The sequence below is a fragment of the Vanellus vanellus genome, assembly GCF_965231255.1.
Source record: "Vanellus vanellus genome assembly, chromosome: 1".
NCBI classification, from domain to species: domain Eukaryota; kingdom Metazoa; phylum Chordata; class Aves; order Charadriiformes; family Charadriidae; genus Vanellus; species Vanellus vanellus.
This window is the reverse complement of record NC_138905.1, coordinates 66,972,087-66,991,252: the sequence shown is the minus strand read 5'-3', so window position 1 is coordinate 66,991,252 and position 19,166 is coordinate 66,972,087. Positions and strand designations below refer to the sequence as shown.

Here is a 19,166-nt window from a genome sequence, read left to right as displayed (position 1 = left end):
TGAAAAATACATTCTTTAAACCATTAGTTTTCCCATCTAGAGTAGGGGTTGCCCTGGGAAAGGAAGGGAAGTCTAGTGCTGAAGGAGAAGGAACTACTTTTAAAGCAAAATCGTAAAGGAATTCAGAAAGCTAATTTTACTGAGTCCCTACACGTTTGCCTTCCCAGCCTAAATAGAGATACTCAAAAGGAGAGAGCAAGAAATATTACTCATGATATTTCCACAGTCCTGACACTGCATACACTGGTTTTATTCTCCATCCGTCAAGACATTTTCTTATGATTAATATTTATAAGAAAAAAGAGATGGACTAGGAAGTTCAGACAGACCCTGGAGCTATCCTAGATGAGAAAACATTTATGAGCAGAAGATAATTATGCTTATATGGCTAGAGCAGGGATCTGTCACTGTCAGTGTCCCTGAGTTTTAGCTCAAGCTCTGCTATGATTTATGTTATCTAAATTAAACATAAGCCTGACTCGGTATTTTGTTTGCATTCCTCGATGAGGGAGATAGGTGGAACTAGAAATCCCTTAAACTCCTGCATAAGCTTCTTGGATCAGTTCATACAAAATAAGTGGGCTTATGTGTCTGTCTGCTTCCTTTCTGAGACAAGAGAAGTGAAAAATAGGTGGAATCTTGACTTTTGCTCTGGCAATAAGTAGACCAGCAGACAGCAAGATAACAGCGCTGTTTATTTAATAGTTGCAGCATACACCCATCCTGGGGCAAGGGAGAAATTGGGAAAGAGCTCTGACTCAGGAGGTGCATCCTGGAGCCCTGCTTGGTCCACAGCGGTCTTTGCTGTGCCAGAAGTCATCTCTCTTAGAAGCACTTAACCTTTTTCTTCCTCGGTATGCTGTGAGACTTCACTAATATTTATAAAGTGTGTGGGCAAAAGGCAAGATGGATGTCTGCAATGCTTTTTTCTTTTTTAATTGGAAACACTTCTCCTTTTATCCCACACTTGCACGTAGCAGGGAATATTTCAGTGAAGGGAAATGCCATGGCTGCAGGCAGTAGCTACCTCCCACTACATGGAATAACCTTCACTGCTGCAGACTTCAAGGAGATATGAAGCTGCTAATTCAGCAGTTTCTAAAGTTAATTATGGCCTTTACTTGACTGATTTTGGTTTAACCTTTCTCAACACTGTTTCTCAAAAAAAAAAACCAAACAAACATGCTTGAGCAAGAAAACACAGAGACAACGGACCAAAAATAATAGGAAACTTCACATCGTGGTGCAGGTCAGATGACTGGAACCACCCAAACACTGCAGGGAACTGCCAAGAATGCGGGGTTGCTGTTACAGGGAGACTTCTAGGAAGGGCATATAATTAATCAGAACAGTTGGAAAATGTTGTATTAATGAGGTTGGTTTTGTTTTGAGTATGAGGCCAGCTAACAGCATCTTGTATAGCCAGGTTTCTAGGGCTGGCTTCATTTAGTTGATAGCAAGTAACAAAAATCAGGGTTGTCTAAGTCTGCTTTAGTAATATCCACCTTCATGGAGATTGTTTCCTAAATGCTCAGTTATGCTGTTTTACAAAGCAGATGTCTAAATACCAAGAACACACCCTAAGGCCAGAGGAAAACCGATCTTTTTCCAAAACCAAAACGGGCTTATTGGCATACTAAAGTAAGGCAGTTTGTTCCTCTAGTGGCACTGTGCTACAGGTGTTGCTGCTAGTGTTACTTTAAAAAATTTTCAACAGAAAACACATTTGGAAAAAAAAAGATGTCTTCTAGACAAAGAGGAAAGCAGGAGAGAATAAGAGAGATGGATACAGGATCCATTTGGTTACAAGAATGAGTCTTTAAAACTCTGATAACACAGACATAATAGTAATTCCTATTTCAAATGAATTGAATTTAATCTCCAGGATGCTGATTTCATTCTAATGTCTCTGTCAAAGAAACTGGCTTAAGCATCAGTAGACATCTCATGGCTTGGAGCAGAAATAGGGGTGCAAATTGGCTTTAAGCCAACCAATGTTTCAGAAAAACCTCTCTTCCTCAAGGCTTGAATAAATACAGTCATGCTTATTAAGGTCCTGTAGAGGAAAGATAATACTGAAACTGTAGGTGAAACTATGGCTGACTTAGTAATTTTGCTTCCAGTGCCTGAATTATTCAAAAGGAGAGTGCGATATATATATATATGTGAGTGTTTGTGTGTGAAGACTAACTGTGAATTTTTGAGTATACTTTATTTCTGTTTCCCAAGGAGAAGATTAAAGTTACAGAGAAATTAGTTTCAAAAGTTTATTGCATCACACATTTTGAGAAGGAAACTAAAATTATTTTCTGTGCTTGTTTTTTGTGAGTCATACTGGTAAAGTTAAATCCTCATCCATTACACTATTGTAATTACACAGCAAAGTTATTCAGATTTATACAGATCACGTGGGGAGGAGATTTGACAAAACCTGCATCATTTAACATGAACAGTTCTTGGATGTTGCCACAAATGTCCAATGGTCAGACAGTACTTCTGCCTGTGTATACATTTATCACTCTTGGGTCTTACTGATTAGATGGTCTATTTTTAACATACCAAAGCTATTTCACTTCAAAAAGTGACTAAGACCACCCTGAAAAGCCTTGCTCTTGTTAACTTTAGGAATCATTTAAAGTAAGACTCAATTGAATTCAGTCTTAAATGCTAACAAAATAATGAGAAAGGTGGTTTTATTTCAAAATCTGTCTCAGAGATCTAAAGCAAATTAAAAAGATACAGTTTTTCGGACAGGATGAAAGAAGCTGAGGATAAAAAAGGAGTAGGTGACCATAGCAATGCATACCTGAGCACATCTCCAAGAGACTCAACAGTAAATGTGAAAAAACTTCCAGGTGTGGGGTTTCCTGAATAGTACTTTTTTAATCAGTTAACGGTGTGTCCTGGTTTCAGCTGGGATAGAGGTAATTTTCTTTCTAGTAGCTGCTGTCCTAGCTGCTGGCTGAGGTTAAACCGTGACACAGTGGCAAACAACTGAGGGCTTCTCATTTCACATAATCTGATGTGTCAGGCGCTCAAAGTACTTGCAGTCTTTTTTTCATCATTTTTTGCAATACTTTGCTTAAGTAGATATTACTGTCTGTGAAAAACAGTATTATCTAATTAGTAGACATTCTTATGCCTGGTGAGTTACTAGCTGAACCAGCCCCCAAAATTGTTATTTGTGGTCTAACCTGGAGATAATCCCAAACCTTCCCTGCAATTGTTAGTTATCTGCATTAGAAACACATTATGTTGTCATAGACTACTCTGATATTCTACATATGGGTTCTCCTGCTGAACGGGAAGTGTTGGCATTCAGATCCAAGTCCAAATTTATTCAAAGTGGGAACGGAAGAATTCGGGCTGTGTGCTTCCAGGATTAGGTTAGGCAAAAGCCTGGATCTGAATCTGTCCCTGTAACTGTGGCCTGGGAATGCGATCACTGGTAGGGTTGGTTCTTGGACCGATTCCCCAGATTTCTGCCTTGTTTGTTTTTCCAGGTGTGATGAGTACGTCACGCAGCTGGATGAGATGCAGAGGCAGCTAGCAGCTGCGGAGGATGAGAAGAAGACCCTAAACTCTCTGTTGCGCATGGCTATCCAGCAAAAACTTGCCCTTACCCAGCGACTGGAGGATTTAGAGTTCGACCATGAGCAGTCCCGACGCAGCAAAGGCAAGCTTGGAAAGAGCAAGATCGGCAGCCCTAAAGTAAGTGAGGAGGCATCAGCCACCGTGCCAAGCATAGACACTTTCCTCCTGCATAGTCAGGGCCCACAGCAACCAAACTTACTGGTCAGCAGTGGCACTCAGAGGAAAAGGTATGCATGCAGTGATCTTTACAGTACAGTGCAGTGGCCAGACTTTCATTAAAGTTGTTCACTGAATTGTAAACATTATAACTCTTTTTTTTTTTTTTTTTTTTTTTAAATTCGTACTTTGGCTGGGGAGAAAGAGGTGGGGAGGATATGAGTATGAAATTCAAAGTCTGGCAAGATGCGGTTCTGATCCACCTACTCACTATGTTATTTCCTCCTCCTTAATGCAGTGTTTTGAAGTATATTCTGTCGGTGTCTCAGTGCATCTTGTATGTCTTTAATATTAGTGTGAATGTATTTTCTTTAACAAGTTTTCCTTAAGTTTTCCTTAAGGTTTTCCGTAATGAGCATCTGAAATAAAGAAAAAAAGGATTGTACTCTAGGAGCATTTCAGTGCTTAACACAAAAGAAACTGCATCTCTTTGTTAAGCTCTGGTGCTCGGTTGTTCTTCATCAGTGTGAAAAGAATATGGATGTGTTCACTCAGATCGATTTTTCTGCATGGGAGCAAGCAACCTTTTGAAGGGGGATGGCTGCCATTCCTAACCTAATGCAAATATTTCGCTGTTCAAGCAGTGAGTTCTCACCTTGTCTTGTGACTGTCCTGCCAAAGCTCTGTAGGTGTGGGGACTGCCACAGTTCTGAAGATGAAAAGGACTCTCTGTTAGAGAAGCCCTAGATAACCATTCCCTTTTCTTGTATGCTCTTGTCACAATGCAAAACCAAGAGAACGTTCAGGGAGCCTTGTACATGTTGACTCCAGGATGCTGAGATATAACTCAACCTCCTCTCCTCCTCCCCTAATGTGAACCAGGATTTCCAGTGCAGGCAAGGTTCCCTGCTGTGGAAATGACATGGGGTGGCAACACTAGTCGGTTTTTACCTGTTAAGCAAGTTAACATGATGTTGTCATTCACGAGGCTTGGAAAGGTAATTAAAGTAAAACTCTTTTGTTTCCATATGTATTTTTCTTGGATCTCCTGCAAGACTATTCTCACCTTCCCTTTGTGATCAGAGCCATCCCAGGACTTCAGGGACCTACCTCCAGAAATTATTAAGAGCCCCCCCTCATCCCGGCTCCACAGAATCATATCTTCTGAGGGGTCCCCCTTCCATGAGTGAATTCCTCCATGGGCACCGTCTCAGCAAGGAAAAAAGGTTAACCGTGGCCACACCAGGTAAACATTTTTTCCTTGGGTGCATGTGGTGCTGAGTGATTAGCAGAGCAGGGGACCCTCCCAGCACTGCAGATGCAATCTAATTTGGGCACCTTCTTGAAACCTGAAAAGCAAAGTGTCTCCTCCTGTGTCACCCGTGGCAGGAGCTGACATTCTGCCAGCAGCGGCCCAAACTAGTTCCAGATGCAGTGGGGAAAGTCCTGCTGTGGTGTAGGTGGGTGCAGTCCTGCTGGCATCCACAGAGGCTGCACCCCTGTGCCTGGGTGGTGCTTAGTCTGGTGGTTGTGTTGGTAGTCCCCACAGAAGACACAAACCCAATGGGACAGAGAAGTCAGATGTGTGAGGACCAGCGAGGGAGCGATTGGCAGCGTGCAGGAGCCTGCGCAACATCCATCTTCTGTTCACCCTGGAGCGTTCAGTTAGTTTTTTCTAAAGGGTAACGTTAAACTCACAGAAGGTTGAGTTTGTATCAATTGAAGTTTATCTTTGCAGGAAGCTTTTGCTCTTCGTTTCCTGCCAAAATGTAGTATCTGCTTCGAACAAGGCGTAGAAAGGAAATGCAAACTGCAGTGCCCTTTCAAAGGTTGTGACATCTTTCTTCTCCTGACAGACAAGCTAATAATTACTTTTTTTCTGCGCCTGAGCAGAACCTTTCACCTTTAAACATGCACGCTCTTGTCTGGTGGTAAAGTTTTTTCATCCTTTGTTTTGAAATTTGTTACACCAAAAGCATAAGTAGAAAATATAAAAGGTAAAAGCCATAAAGAGGTCTCTGCTCAAGTAAATGTTTATTCTGGAAAGCCGAGCAATAGCCTATAGTATGTTATGTCTCTCACTCAGTGCCAGCAATATCACAGCCGCCTTTGAGTAGTGCCATGCAAGTAACGCCCACTCACAGGACAAGTGTAAAACTGCAGAGTCTAAACAAGACATTTTCCCAAGGAGTGTTGCAGTAAATAAATAAAAGAGCTAGCTCCTGGGGAGAAAAAGGTGGGGAGGAGGAAAGAAGCAAAGACTTTAAAATTTATAAAATAAATGGTAATGATCTTTCAGCAATTTCTTTGTATTCTGTTGGCGATGGAAGACCACATGCTCGTTTTCTACCCCAGACAGGAATATGATTCCTAAACACTGGCAGTGTCTCTTGTATTCCTTCCCCTTCATCCTACCACAGAATAAGGATGATTTTCTTTCTGATGGACACTTACATCTCTTTAAAGAACTAGATTTTTGCATTTTCTGTATCGCCAAACTCCCCAGTTTGGCAATGCGAGGATCTAGGCCCCAAAATGGCAATCTTCTAACATAAAATTTACAAGACCCTTCTAATTGTAATTGTACTTCCCACGTACAATTTACAAGAGTGCCAGGCCAAGCAGCACCAGATTTTAATCCAAGGACTAGGTGACCTTTGCGTGAAGAACCCTGATTGTATATTGTAAATGCAGCTTAGTGGTTGGAGGAAGTAATGATTTAAAAAAGAACTGTGCTCAACAGATAGGTAAACAATTTACTGTATTGCAAAATTTTTAGTAAAATGGTAAAATATGTGATCTTTGAATTTGGAACTCTGGACCCTGACTGTCTTTGTGCATTAATATTTTTTTTTTTCTTCACTGTTTTCATGGACCAGCATCTGATACCTCACGGACCATCACAGATGCGTGCACCACAGACTGAGAAACACTGACACAGTCTCTAACTTTTTCCAGTAACAGAGGCCAAAGGATGAAGCAGCCTGAAAAGTAGAATTGTCCAGAAAATAATGTTCATCTGGAGTCTTACCAGGCAGTTTAGGTACATGTCTAGGTATTCAGAGTTATAAGGGTCTTGAGACAGTATTACTGATTTATCTTAGAATTGTCATTATGAATCTACAGCAGTCCTAGCTTTCTGAACGCATTTATCAGAATTTTATGCCATCACATGGCCTTAGTCTCAGTCTGCGAGATTGACAGGTTCAAAAGAGAGATCTTTCCAAGCACCCAGATTCCAGTACTAGCAAGGTCCGTGTTAGAATCAGGTTGAGAATTAGGTAGGGAATTTTTCAGCATCGTTCTTGCCAGTTTCTGGAAGATTTCTTACTGTTGTTAACAGATCAAAGGAATGATGCACCAAGTAAGATGTTTGTTTCCTGAAAGTAAGGGACAGTGAAGGACGTTATACTGCTGCTTTTATAGGAAATATTTAAAAGGCACGTATCAGAAAAAGTTTCTTTTCTCAGATGATTTGTGCAGTCAAGCAAGCCAGCAAGAAACATAGCAACCCATGCCTGCTTCTTCATCAGAGAGGTTGCAAAAGAGTAGCATCCAAACTCAAACACTGTGGAGCGCAGAATAGCTTGGCTGGAGGCTGTGGCCTCAGGAGTGGAGTAAGAATGATTCAAACCTAAATTGAATCAGGTTTTGGTGTGATTTTTTTTTTTTCTTTTAAATTTGTGCAATGTTTCCTTCACATTAATGTTTTACCACCTGATGTGCAGGCTTCCCTGTCCTTTCATTAGCTCCCAGTGTTGTGGGGACTGTAGCTGGGACTGCATTTGATGGAGAGCAAAAGCCAAAATAACTGAAGTTGGTAGAGGGAGAAACCAGGCCGGCTTCCCTGCCCCACGCCTCCCCATGCAGTAGGCGAGCTGTGCTTTTCTCTTGCACTTTCTTCTGGACTTGGTGCTTGGCAGAAGAGGCTGCCTTCGCCATGCTCTGGCCCCAGCTTTGGCTGCTGCTGTCTCCCCAGGAGGGGGAAACCTGGGGTTACTTTTTGCTGCCTTCTTCAGAGGAAGACCTTGGCGTGAAGACTCTTTCGTAAAGACCTGCTGAATTAAAGACCTCTCAAGAAGGAGATTGTCATTTCCTACTTGGTTTCCATTTAACTGCCCTTAACTTATATCAGCATGTATGTCCGTCTGACATCAAGCTGTGGCAGTACAAATTTATCTGGGCTTTCTAATTGAAGTAATAGCTCCTAACCACTGTGGCTAAAAATACCACTCAGTCCATTTCCAAAGTACCATGTTTTGTTTCCCCTAGGTAGTAGTATGCGTTTACCTTTGCTGTGTGTTTCTTCTTTTCTTCTGTTATTTTCTACTATTTTTACACTTTGAAGTCTTTATTCTTCTGATAGACAAAACCAGCCGGTATGTGCCCAACACAATTCCAGCCCACTTTTGCATGTGGTTGTTATCATAACTACGTGAAGTCAGGGCATATAGAAAGCCTAAGCCTGGATTTTATAGTGTGTAACACTGTATTACAAACGACCTTTCATTTGCAGTTGCATTCAAACTCCTTGAGTATAAAGTCACTAGATGCCTTGCAATATCCCACAATCCCAAATATGGTTCTCTTGACTTCTTCAAGGAAAGAAAAGGACAGAAAAAGTTTGCTGTAGGTGCCTGATACCATTTTTTTTTCCCTCAATTGGTTATTTGAGCGTGGAAATTCTAAAAGTTGACTATAAAGTTTTGGCTTAAAATTAAATCAGTGAAGATCCTTGTATAGACGATGCACCTGAAGAATTTTCCCAACAGGCTTATAAGATGGAGAGTAACTAATGGCTACAGCATTCTCCCTTAAACAGGGGTGGTTAAAGATGCAACTACAGCCCGGCTGAGAGTCTCTCCTTCTTTGAAGCAGCCCCTCAGACAAACTGTGGTAGATGCTTTGTTTCCATATTTTTTATGCGTGTAGGTACCACAGGGCAGACTTCAGTATTTAAAATCCCACACAGGAAAACACTTTGAAAGGTAAAATATTTCATATTTCCTACGAAATCACATCATAAGATCATAATGAACAGTCCTTTCCCTTCGAGAGAATTCTGTACAGTCATATACTTTATTGTTCTTCACTGTTACAGGACCATTTCATAAAATGGTGCTTTGAAAACTTGTAAAAATAAAAACCACTGCAAAATTAGGTAATTTTGGGGAGTTGCTCATTCTGAAAGCACATTAAACCTGAAAGTTTGCTTGCTTTTCGGGTGTCTTTCAAGGCTGTTTTGCAGAATGGCATTTAATTCTCACAAGAAGAGACTAATGTGGAAGATAAAGACAGTATAAGGAATTCCATATAATAGTACCGCTCAAGCACTAAGCTCACCACCTGTCATACATAATTAAGAGTATATAGTATATACTCTTAATATAAAAGTCATCCAAGATTAATTTCTTCTGTAGCTCTATGCTTACAGGCAAATGTAATATGAATAGCAATATGATACAAATAACTAGCTTTTGTTTATTGGTTTGTATTCTTACCATAAAACTTAACATAATTTACAGAAATTCTATTTGAAAGCAAATTCCTATAGAGTGACCCAAATAGTGTTTCCAAGAGTTAATTCACAGCATCTGTAGGTAGAAATTATTTCTTAAAGCTAACAAGGAAAATGATAATGAAAAAAAAAATCAATCACCCATATATGGAGGTCCTAAGAAGTCTTCCAATTAAGTCTTTAAGCTGGTACTCAAGGGGACTTGCTTAAGGCTTGTCTTTGTTAATTGCCCTTTATACTGGAGGTGGTTTCACCTGTGAAGAATAGGTTAGAAACCTACGAATGCATTGATCTGTTTGATGTAGCACAAACACAATTTAACACAACAAAGAGCAGAGGGTCTGTTGAGGAGAGCGCTCATTGGTGCTATAGGGAGTTAAGGGCTTTTGGTAGGCTATGGGAGGTGTTGAGTAATCTCCCTGGCTCAAGGGAGGAGGAATATGCTCTACTGTGATTTCTAATTTTTCTTTCTGTATTTTGTGCTTTTTCGAAGTGCAGTGTGTAGGGTATGATTTTCAGAAATATTCTGCAAAAGGTTATTCTCTTTGTAATCAGAAGCTCACATTCCTTCTTATATATTTTTCTTAAAATAATGTTAAAGCAGAATTTATCATGTGGGGCAAGATTTTTGGCTTCGGCTCCTGTTTCTTGCTTCTTCATACTGTTTAGGCAGTGTGAAGATATGGGAAAGCATCTTCAAAGGGTATATTATGGGTAGAACCCCTTGGTAGGAAATGAAGCTGTCATTACCCTCCCCTTTTGGGTGAAGGGGTTGGGAAAATGACCGAGGGAGGCTCAGGCTGACACTACTCTCCACAGCGGAGTCTTTCTGCAGAGATGAGCCTGTGCACCTTAAAGCATTGGAAAGGTGTGTGTGTGGGGGGAATACATTTTTGATAGTGGGTTTGTGTCTTCTTTCATTGTGTGGTAAAAAGGGTTTAAGTTCAAGGTCTTTAGCTGTGCGCATTTTTTGGTTGTTTAGGAATATTTTGTCAAAAATAGTTCCAGCTTTGCTTTTGAGCTTAAGTACCGATGTCGGAAAGCTCCTTGTGGATTTCAAAACCTCACTACTGTAGACATCGCTTCAGTACCTCAACTTTGCTTTTTTTATGCGCTTCTCAATTTTGACACAGCAGCACTGGTAGAAATCTGAACACAGCGGAAAGCACAGCTTCTTTTAAAAATGATTGTGGAAGAAATACGTTGAGGAACACTATTAGTTCAGACCTGAATTTTGCTATGAGGATGCTCTGTAGATCTTTATGGTTGCTCAGCTCACCCAGTGAACAGTTTTAAATATTTCTTACTCCTCCTTTGTGAAGGATTTGATAGATGAATGAAAAGGAAAATCAACATGACTAGGATCTAGATACCTCTTTCTATGCTGATTTTGTGTTAAAGAATTTTATTCTGCGTTCTGGTTCGTGACCAATATGGATTCACCTGTACGTTATGTGAAAGAGTTTATTCTTGAAAAGCAGGGTAGGTGATTAACTGAGCCACCACTATTAAATAAGGTATGCAGTCATATGATATTTAACTAGTCAGGCTAGTCTGCTCTGATTGTTCAGTCAGGTAAGTTTGATTTGCTTCATCCAAGCAATGCAAAGCAGGTGGAGCATGACAGTTTTTGGGAACCTTTATTTCTAAAAAAAACCCACAACTTTATTCTGACAGCTCAAACTTACAGTCCGAGTGCAAATTGCCCTTTACCTAATGAGAGATCTTTGGATGATTCTTCTGAGTCCTCGGCTATGAATATGTCATATTTTTATCTACCAAGAATGTACTTGTGTTGATGGTGATCCTGTACCTGTAAGATGTCTCAGCTTGTGTACTCAGGCAGGCTGCAGGCTATTGCAAGACTCAAGCAGTATTGGTCTAATCCATCTCTGTTCTCCATGAAAAATGGATTTTATGTGTTTTTAGCAGGGCTTTTTAAAATCAAGTGTAGCTTTTTTTAAACCTGAACATGATGCTCTTCACTAAAAAGATAATTTGGTCATTATTAACTTATTATGTATGTTCACTTTTTGTTCTGCATTGTTCTGTTTTTCTGTGGGTTTTGTAAACATGCCATGTTTGTGTATATATGTGTTCACTGTTTAATGAGCCTTATTAGTGCATATATACAGATACATGTATATATCTTCCTGCTCTTGGGGCCATGTCCTGCATCTGATATGCTCATTTAACTAAGCTTAATGAGCATTACATATTTATGTCATTTCAAGCATGGTACGTTGTCCTTGTGGAGGACGTTTTGAATTTGAAGAACAGTATCCTTGCCAAGGACATTAGTTGGCTGTAACTGATGAAGACGTCAGCTGGCTAAATGTACTTTTACCTCTTGGTGCCACTGTGAATAGGACCTTTCTGCTCTATGCCTTTCCTCTCTTGCTCTTAACTTTCCAGTTATCACTGATGAGACCAAAACCATACATTTCATGCTGATCAATATAATTTAGCTATTATGGCATGAATTCATTGCAGTTCTACAAGTTTAATTTAATTTCTATTTATATTTTTCACTGCGTAAAGAAAGCGGTTCTGAAACGAAACCTGTTTTTGATAGAAGCCCTAATCTGTTTGTTAAAACATAAAAAAAAAAAAAAAGAAAAAAAAAAAAGATTGCAGTGAAATCCATGCCTTACTGCTGTATATTTTCATTAAAAGGTTATTGACATTTTTCTCTCTGTATCTAAGTTATGACATCATTGCTGGATGGAATGGTTAATATTAGCATCATTTGTTGAAGTTCTCCCGTAAAATTTTAGACTTCTGGTTATTTCTAACTAAACAGGTATGCAGGTCACACATCGTATCTTTAAGGCATGTTACCAGCTATTTGTTGCTTTCTATGAAAAATTTGGGCTTTGGAATCCAGTCTTATCGATTAACGAAAACAGCTATTGAAATCTCTTGAAAATGTTGGTAACAAAAGCCATCCATCTTTATCTTCTTTTATGACAAGGTTTAATGTGGTTTCATGACTTACTGATTTTTTACTATCAAATATACAGGAATATTCAATATTGTGCTTCTCATCTCATAAAATAGGCAAAGCTGAAGTGAGTCTCTGTTTAAATTAGACATGCTGATACTTTAGCTCTCTAATAGAGCAATTCCTTGGGATGTTGTGATGTATGGAGTGAGCTCACCAGCAATTCTTTAATCAAGACTAGTATCCTTAATTGTAAGTATCTCCCTGTCTGCATTTTTTAGGGCTATGAAAGCTTATAGTTGTACCTTACGTTGTTTCTTCCAAAGCCTACTAAATTTACCATTCCCACTGACTTCAAGTTTTCAATCAGGCCCTTCTTTACCTGTAAAATAGTGGAAGTATTTTTGACTTGGATGTATTTGTGCCCATTTGAAATGTGTCCTAGGTACTTACATTTCCATGAAAGATGGGTAACCAAGAAGACAAAAGCGTGATGATTTCTGTATTTTTAAGACCTTTCTTTTCCTGTTTTGAAATGTTTAAAATATGTGTCTTTTAGTATTTCATGAATCATCAGACCTTTCTAAATGTGCTTTTTGTGAACTGTGTATAAAAGAAAGGAACTGAATATGTATTTTCAGCTTCTACCATTTCCATTTCTGCTATTTTACTAACCCGTTATTTAGCTTCTCAGTAGATTTAATGAGGAATTATTTAAAGCATTCACAGAAACCATTTGAGAAATAACATAAACACATGATGATATAGAAAGTGTGAAAAAACATACAGAGATGACAAGAAACCTCTTAATGTTCTTAGTCTGTAACTGCAGAAAAATGTATTTCACTAGTTTTGCTAATGACTAGGTATTAGCTACTTTTTAAAAAATATCGTTAATCACTATACTCTGAGCTATCAGTCACATTACCACTGAAGCACATGGACTGATGGGGGAACAGGTCTCTAGGTTGGGGGTAATTCAGGTCTAAAAAGAAAGCAAAAATCAAGTCATACAAAATGTGGGGAAAAAACGCTCCATGTAGTGTAGCTGTTTTATAGATGAAAGAACTCACTAGAACGCAGCCAAGAAACCTGACATGTTCTGGAAAACTACTGCATCAATGACCTACTAAACTGTGTCTGTGTTATGTGTTAGAGAGTGCAAGAAGTTGTTAGTGATGCTCCATGAGCTGGTTTGTGAAAGTTGCCAAGAGAGATAGTATTTTTCTAAATGCTATAAGAAAATAGTAGTTAAACCCCCTACCTGTTCTCATAGCCTCAATCACCTGCTCTTACTCCTGAGAAGCATTTAGCAGAAGTCTCTTTGTTATGTTTACTCTGTTTGACCTTGTCCTGAAGGTAAAGATGTGAGAGGAGGAGGACCAAAAGGAGGCCTGTGTCAGAAGCTTGGAAATGTAGAAACAGTGGGACATTCCCAGGCTACCTTTGCAAGAAAAGGATTGGATGAGTGGAGGTGACAGGAGATGAGGATTTTAGATTCATCCTACTGCTGGCCTATTGCATCTTAGTACAATATGTAGATATTGCTGATGCCTTCAGCTCTGTGTGTGAATGGGTGTTCAGCAGCATGCTCAAATCTCTTAACCTTTATTCTTCAAATAATTTTTGAGAAGACTAAGAAATAAGTAGTGGAAGAATTCAGTGTTGCTGAAACATCTCCAACCAACAATAATCTAAGACACCAAGTTTCGCTGAATAGCAAGCCATGTCCAGCCTGGCCTTGAACACCTCCAGGGATGGGGCCTCAACAATCTCTCTGGGCAAACCTGTTCAAGTGCCTTACCACTCTCAAAGTGAAAAACTTCTTCCTAATGTTCAGTCTGAACCTGCCCTCTTCCAGTTTAAAGCCATTCCCCCTCGTCCTGTCGCTACATGCCCTGGTAAAAAGTCCTTCCCCAGCTCTCCTGTAGGCCCCCTTTAGGTACTGGAAGGCCACAAGAAGATCTCCCCAGAGCCTTTTCTTCTCCAAGCTGAACAGCCCCAACTCTTTCAGCCTCTCCTCATAGGAGAGGTGCTAAGGGATGGCCTGCAGAAGCATAGAGCTGCACCTAGTTTGCAGCTGGGAGACTGACCAGCTGAGGCTGTGCCACAGGGCAGAGGTAACTGTGTTTTTTCCAGACCCAAACTGACCCTGGAAGCAGGATAAGGGAGAGACTCTTCTAATCTTTGACCTATACCATTGTTTGTGCTTTTTTTCCTAAGGTAAGCCACAGCCGTCCTCTCACCAGCTGTTCTTTGTGATAACCATTACCACTTAAAGTTCCTCTTGGCCTTGAAGAAGGTCAAAGTGTTCTTGGCATCCATTAGAAAAACAGAGATAAATTATAAGTGAAACCAGTTAGTCAAATAATGGTATAAACTTATGTCCCCATCCTCCCTACATAAACAATTTTGGAGCTTTTCTCATCTTGTCAGATTCCAGTTTGAAAGCACCTCTACAAATCTCAACTCAGCAAGGTGGGCAAGTGTATTAGTACCCTCTGCCCCATTCTTCTTAACATCTCACATTTGTCTTTACGGTTTGGCAGTTTTCCTAGTTCCCCACCTTTGGGTAGAGAGGATTGGGGTTGGTTTGGGTTTTTTTTTTTTTGGTCTTTGTGAGACCTGCTGTATAATGCAACGTTTTTCTGCCTCTGCACAACTAGAAGACTGATTTGTTCTTTGTCCAATACTTTTGACTCATCCTATTAACCATTCATTCTTTCCCATTAAATTGACACCTTGGGGAAGAAAACAATTAATTACCATATAAATGGAGACAGCTTCTCTTTTCAAGTAAATTATCAATAACATCTTCATAGGCGTGTTATCAAATTCCTCAAACACTGTGGACCAAGTTAACTTGACATTGGGTAGCACAACCCAAAGTGACATTGCTCAAAAACTTTTAGCTAGGAAAGGAGGACTTTCTGTTGGCCTGAAGTGGTCAACGGGGTGCTAAGAAAAGTTTTAAAACACTGAAAAATCCTCCATCTCACATTTTGTCATGAGCATTTATTGAGAGCTTTTTTTTTCTATCAAGAACAGATTTTTTTCCAATGTTTCTCATATCAGAAATACCAAATATGTAACAGTACTTGTAAAAAAAGAAATGTTTGATCAGTTTGTTGTTTGACTCTTAATTTTACCCTTTCAGATAAAAGAGAAAAAAGTTCTCTGTTTATTAACTGAACTAGACACAGTTAAAATCAGTTACTCGTTCACAGCATCCCCAATGCTTATCTTGGGATACTTATTAGTCTCGGTCTTTGAGAGCACTGTGTTGATATTAGTAATTTAGTGAGTGTCAAAATGTGCTGAAATGTTCCATTGCAGTGTGCTGGGTTCTCAGCAGATGGGACTGAAAATGCTTGCATGTAGGTTTTTCACTGAGGACTTTGCTGACGTCAACAGAAGGCATGCCCATCTCTTGGACAATAATACCCCAGTTAAGCAGGTCTGTGTTGATTGGAGTCACCCAGTTCAGACTGGAGGGCAGAGCACACCTTGTGACATGAGGGAAATGCACTGTTTTTGTGGCTGAGCCAAAAGGAAGCACAGGAAAATACTTTTTTTTTTTTTTTTTTTTTCTGTGAGATTTGCTCTCGGCAGATAATTTATAGCAGCACATTCAGTCCTCATGTGAGCAGATGTAGCTTCTCTGAGCTTGGTATTTTTAATGCTCTTACATCAGGAGCTGATTAGCCCGATCAGCACTGGGCATTAGATTCCAAAGGAAAATCAGCACTGGATAATCTGTGAGAGAGGAAATCTCCGAGCCCTTTACACCACCATTGCCAGCAAAAGGCTAAAATGTTAAGAACTGGAAAATCAGAACAGGCCTAACAGATAGTACAAGTCAAGCCTCAAAGCTCCAACAGATGCAGTGTTGTACGTCGTCTGATACTGCTACAGGGCTCAGTATAGACTCAAGTCCTGCTGAATTCAGTGAAAACTGATATATGCATTTTTGTATGCAATCGCTGCTCTTTGCCTTTTGAGGTTGAAATGGTCACTGAACTTCTTTTCTTCATTTTAGGTTCATAGAGTTGTAAAAGGGTTCTTCAGAGATCAGCCAGCCCATCCCTTGCCCCGAGCGGTTTATTTCCTCACAGCAACTGGAGATGGTAGAGAAAAGAGATAGTCCGTATTTAATAACTTTATTAATAATTTTGTTGATGGTGTTCTCTGAAGTCACACCAGAAAGTATAATCTCTGTCTGTTCCCCAAGTGTCTTCTATGCAAATAGCAAACTGCCCTTTCACTCTCTAGGTTGACTGATGCTCCCTGAGATTTGAAAAATACTGGCAATGGGCCTCTTTCAACGTGATTTTTTTTTTTATTATTTGTTTTTGTTTCGTAGTAAAAGAGAACACGTCTGTCTTTTCTTGTCTTTATGGTATATGACATTGACCACAGAATCAGTAAAGGCATCTTTGAAATTTTAAACCTTCAGCAGAATATTTCAGAAACAAACGTTTATTTGATAGAGGCAGGAGCTCCTTAGCAGAAGGGAAGGACCAAATGCTGTCTTCTAGTTTTCACCTTTAAAATTACTTCTTGTTACATTGTGTTTATGAATGCCACGGCATTAGAGAATAGGGTTATAAACCCTCCCAAATACTTAAAAGGATTAAATATAGAAGGAATAAAGTTAGGTCTGACACAGCTACTTGGACATAAGTAGATAAGACCTCCTTTGAATTTGAAATGAGTATATGTAAGCCATATGCATTCTGCTTAGCTCTCTCCTAGCTTAATCCTCAAAAACTTCACTCCTGGAGGATGTAGGAGGGCAATTCAGCCATTTTAAGCCATGGGGATCACCAGATATTGTACTGATGTAAGTAAGCGTGAGCCAGATTGTGTGAGTGTTGCTGACACCAGGTAGAACTGTTTACTGTGAAGCTGAGGGAGTTTGCTCACATCGAGTAGTTATTATCCAGGTTGCATAATGCTTGCAGAATCTGGCTCCCTATTCACGCGTTCTGCCAAATGTAGCAGATGAAGAGGCATCATAAAGTATTTGCAGGATGTTTGAGATATTAGAATAGGATCATAAATCAGGCATTTGCGTTGTTCTGGAAAAGTCTGTTAGAACAACTTCTTCTGTATTTATGAAACCTGTCCGCACCTTTTCATCACATAGCGTTCTGTTGTGTATTACTTTTCTCGCTTCTATAAGCTGTCAGGGATGGTCTCGCCTTGGACTTCTGCAAACTAGTGGTTTTTTTTAGAATGAGACATTAATTATTATTTTTTATTTTTGATAGTCATTTCCTTTTTGCAGTTAGCCGGCCCTGTCTGTCCCCCCAGGCACTTTTTTTTTTTTTTTTTTTTTTTTTAAATAATTGAGCTTTGTGCTGAAGTGACAGACCCTTCTATTTGTGGCTCAAATACATTGCAAACTCTTTCACTTCTCTGCTACAAGACATACTGAGGATGATAGTGGCTATCCTGGCAAATGAGAGAATGGCACAGTATCCTTTCTCATTCTGTTTCTGCTTTCTGACACAACGGAGTCAGCACTAACCGTGCATGTATTTTTCTGATGTAGATACCTGTGCATTTGAAAATAGGTCCAAAACCCTCTCCTAGCCGAAGCAGTAAGAAACTAGTGATTTGGGTGCACTTGCTTCCACGCACTGGAGGTCAGCACAGATCTTCGTAGGAAGCAGGGAGAAGTACTCTGGACTTGTATGAAAAGGAAGTGTCTGGTTATGATGCTCAGTGTTCCTAGGAAGGTGTGTTGCTCTGCATTGTGCCTAACGTCATTTTGAGACTCTTGACAGCAAATTACTTACACATTCTTCCACTTGATTGAGACAAAGAATAGAAGTAGGTTTTGGAAAACATCCACATTGTAAAGAGAAATGATTACTGGTGGTGAGCTGAAAGTAGCAGCCAACTGGAAAAAAAAAATCAAATTATTTCCAAGTACATGAAGCCTAGTCATCTCATTTTTAAGGTTCAGGGGAAAGTAACTCCTTTCCACTGAAGAGTCAGGTTGAGAAACAGGTTGAAGCAGTCAGAGAGGATGATCGGTCTTCAAACCCCGCTGGAGACAAAAAGTAATCTCCAGTTTTTTTCTAGATGGTCAGAATTTCACCCATAGATTTTAATATTCAAAAGGACCCTGATGACTCTGTCTGACAATCTGAATCACCAGACTGCTGAGGGGAAAATGGGTGAATCTTAAGACGTGGAAATCTTGGTACAAACTAGTGAGCTAAAAAGCAGGGTTGTCTCGCTCAACTACTTTCATGAAGTCCCACAAATATTCTTGAGTTTAAAGCTGTCTTCATATTCCAAATGACACAGTAAAAACGTAGCAACAAAGTATTATTTGGCTTTACTGTTATTTAATAAATTAAGCACTAAATCACTAGCCAAGCTGTATTCAATGTGGAAACTGCTTTGGCAGAGAATTGGTAAAATAAGCTAGACAGAACAGTGAAAACTGATGGTATCAAGTTCTTCCTTTTCCCTACAAAAAAAAACAATCTCACAAGCACTATTTAGAAGTTGTGAAGACTTTCTTGCAAGCTTTTTCTCGAAGGCCATAATGAGATGGTATCTGTAGTTGTTGTTATATGGATGTAAGTTCTCTGGAGAAATTTTGAGTAGCTTTATTGACATTTTTTATTAAGAAAAACAACTTTATCACCGGCAGAAGAATGAGAAAGTACAAGGTTTAAACCCAGATTCTGAGTACAGCGCATTATCGCTGGCTGCTTAAACAAAAATTTGCCAACGCTAAACGAAAAATATCTCCATTGCTGCTTCTGAAAAGAAAAAAAAAAAGGCAACAACTAATGTTATTACTGTCAGGAAAAAAAAAAAAAAAAGGTGTTTCTGTCAGATAAGGAACCAAGAACACATTCCTCACTAAATCTCTCCATCAGATGCGTAGCCTGTGTACTACTGTTACTAACCCCTTGCTCTGTAATCTCT

General features: G+C 39.6%; 1 protein-coding gene across 10 annotated transcripts in view; it reads left to right on the top strand.

Annotated features, from left to right (window-relative positions):
• The window catches only part of BICD1 (BICD cargo adaptor 1), a gene marked incomplete at its 3' end in the record, with an annotated part of 188,082 nt that overhangs the window by 161,761 nt on the left and 7,155 nt on the right, over positions 1–19,166 (top strand). For 5 of the 10 annotated variants that reach the window (XM_082494700.1, XM_082494704.1, XM_082494694.1 and 2 more), the window contains one exon: positions 3,504–3,711. In XM_082494700.1, the coding sequence (XP_082350826.1) occupies positions 3,504–3,711 (208 nt within the window). Of the gene's footprint in view, positions 1–3,503; positions 3,822–4,805; positions 4,997–19,166 lie in introns of all 10 variants that reach the window. The other 5 variants (XM_082494693.1, XM_082494702.1, XM_082494697.1 and 2 more) reach the window with 3 other exon arrangements.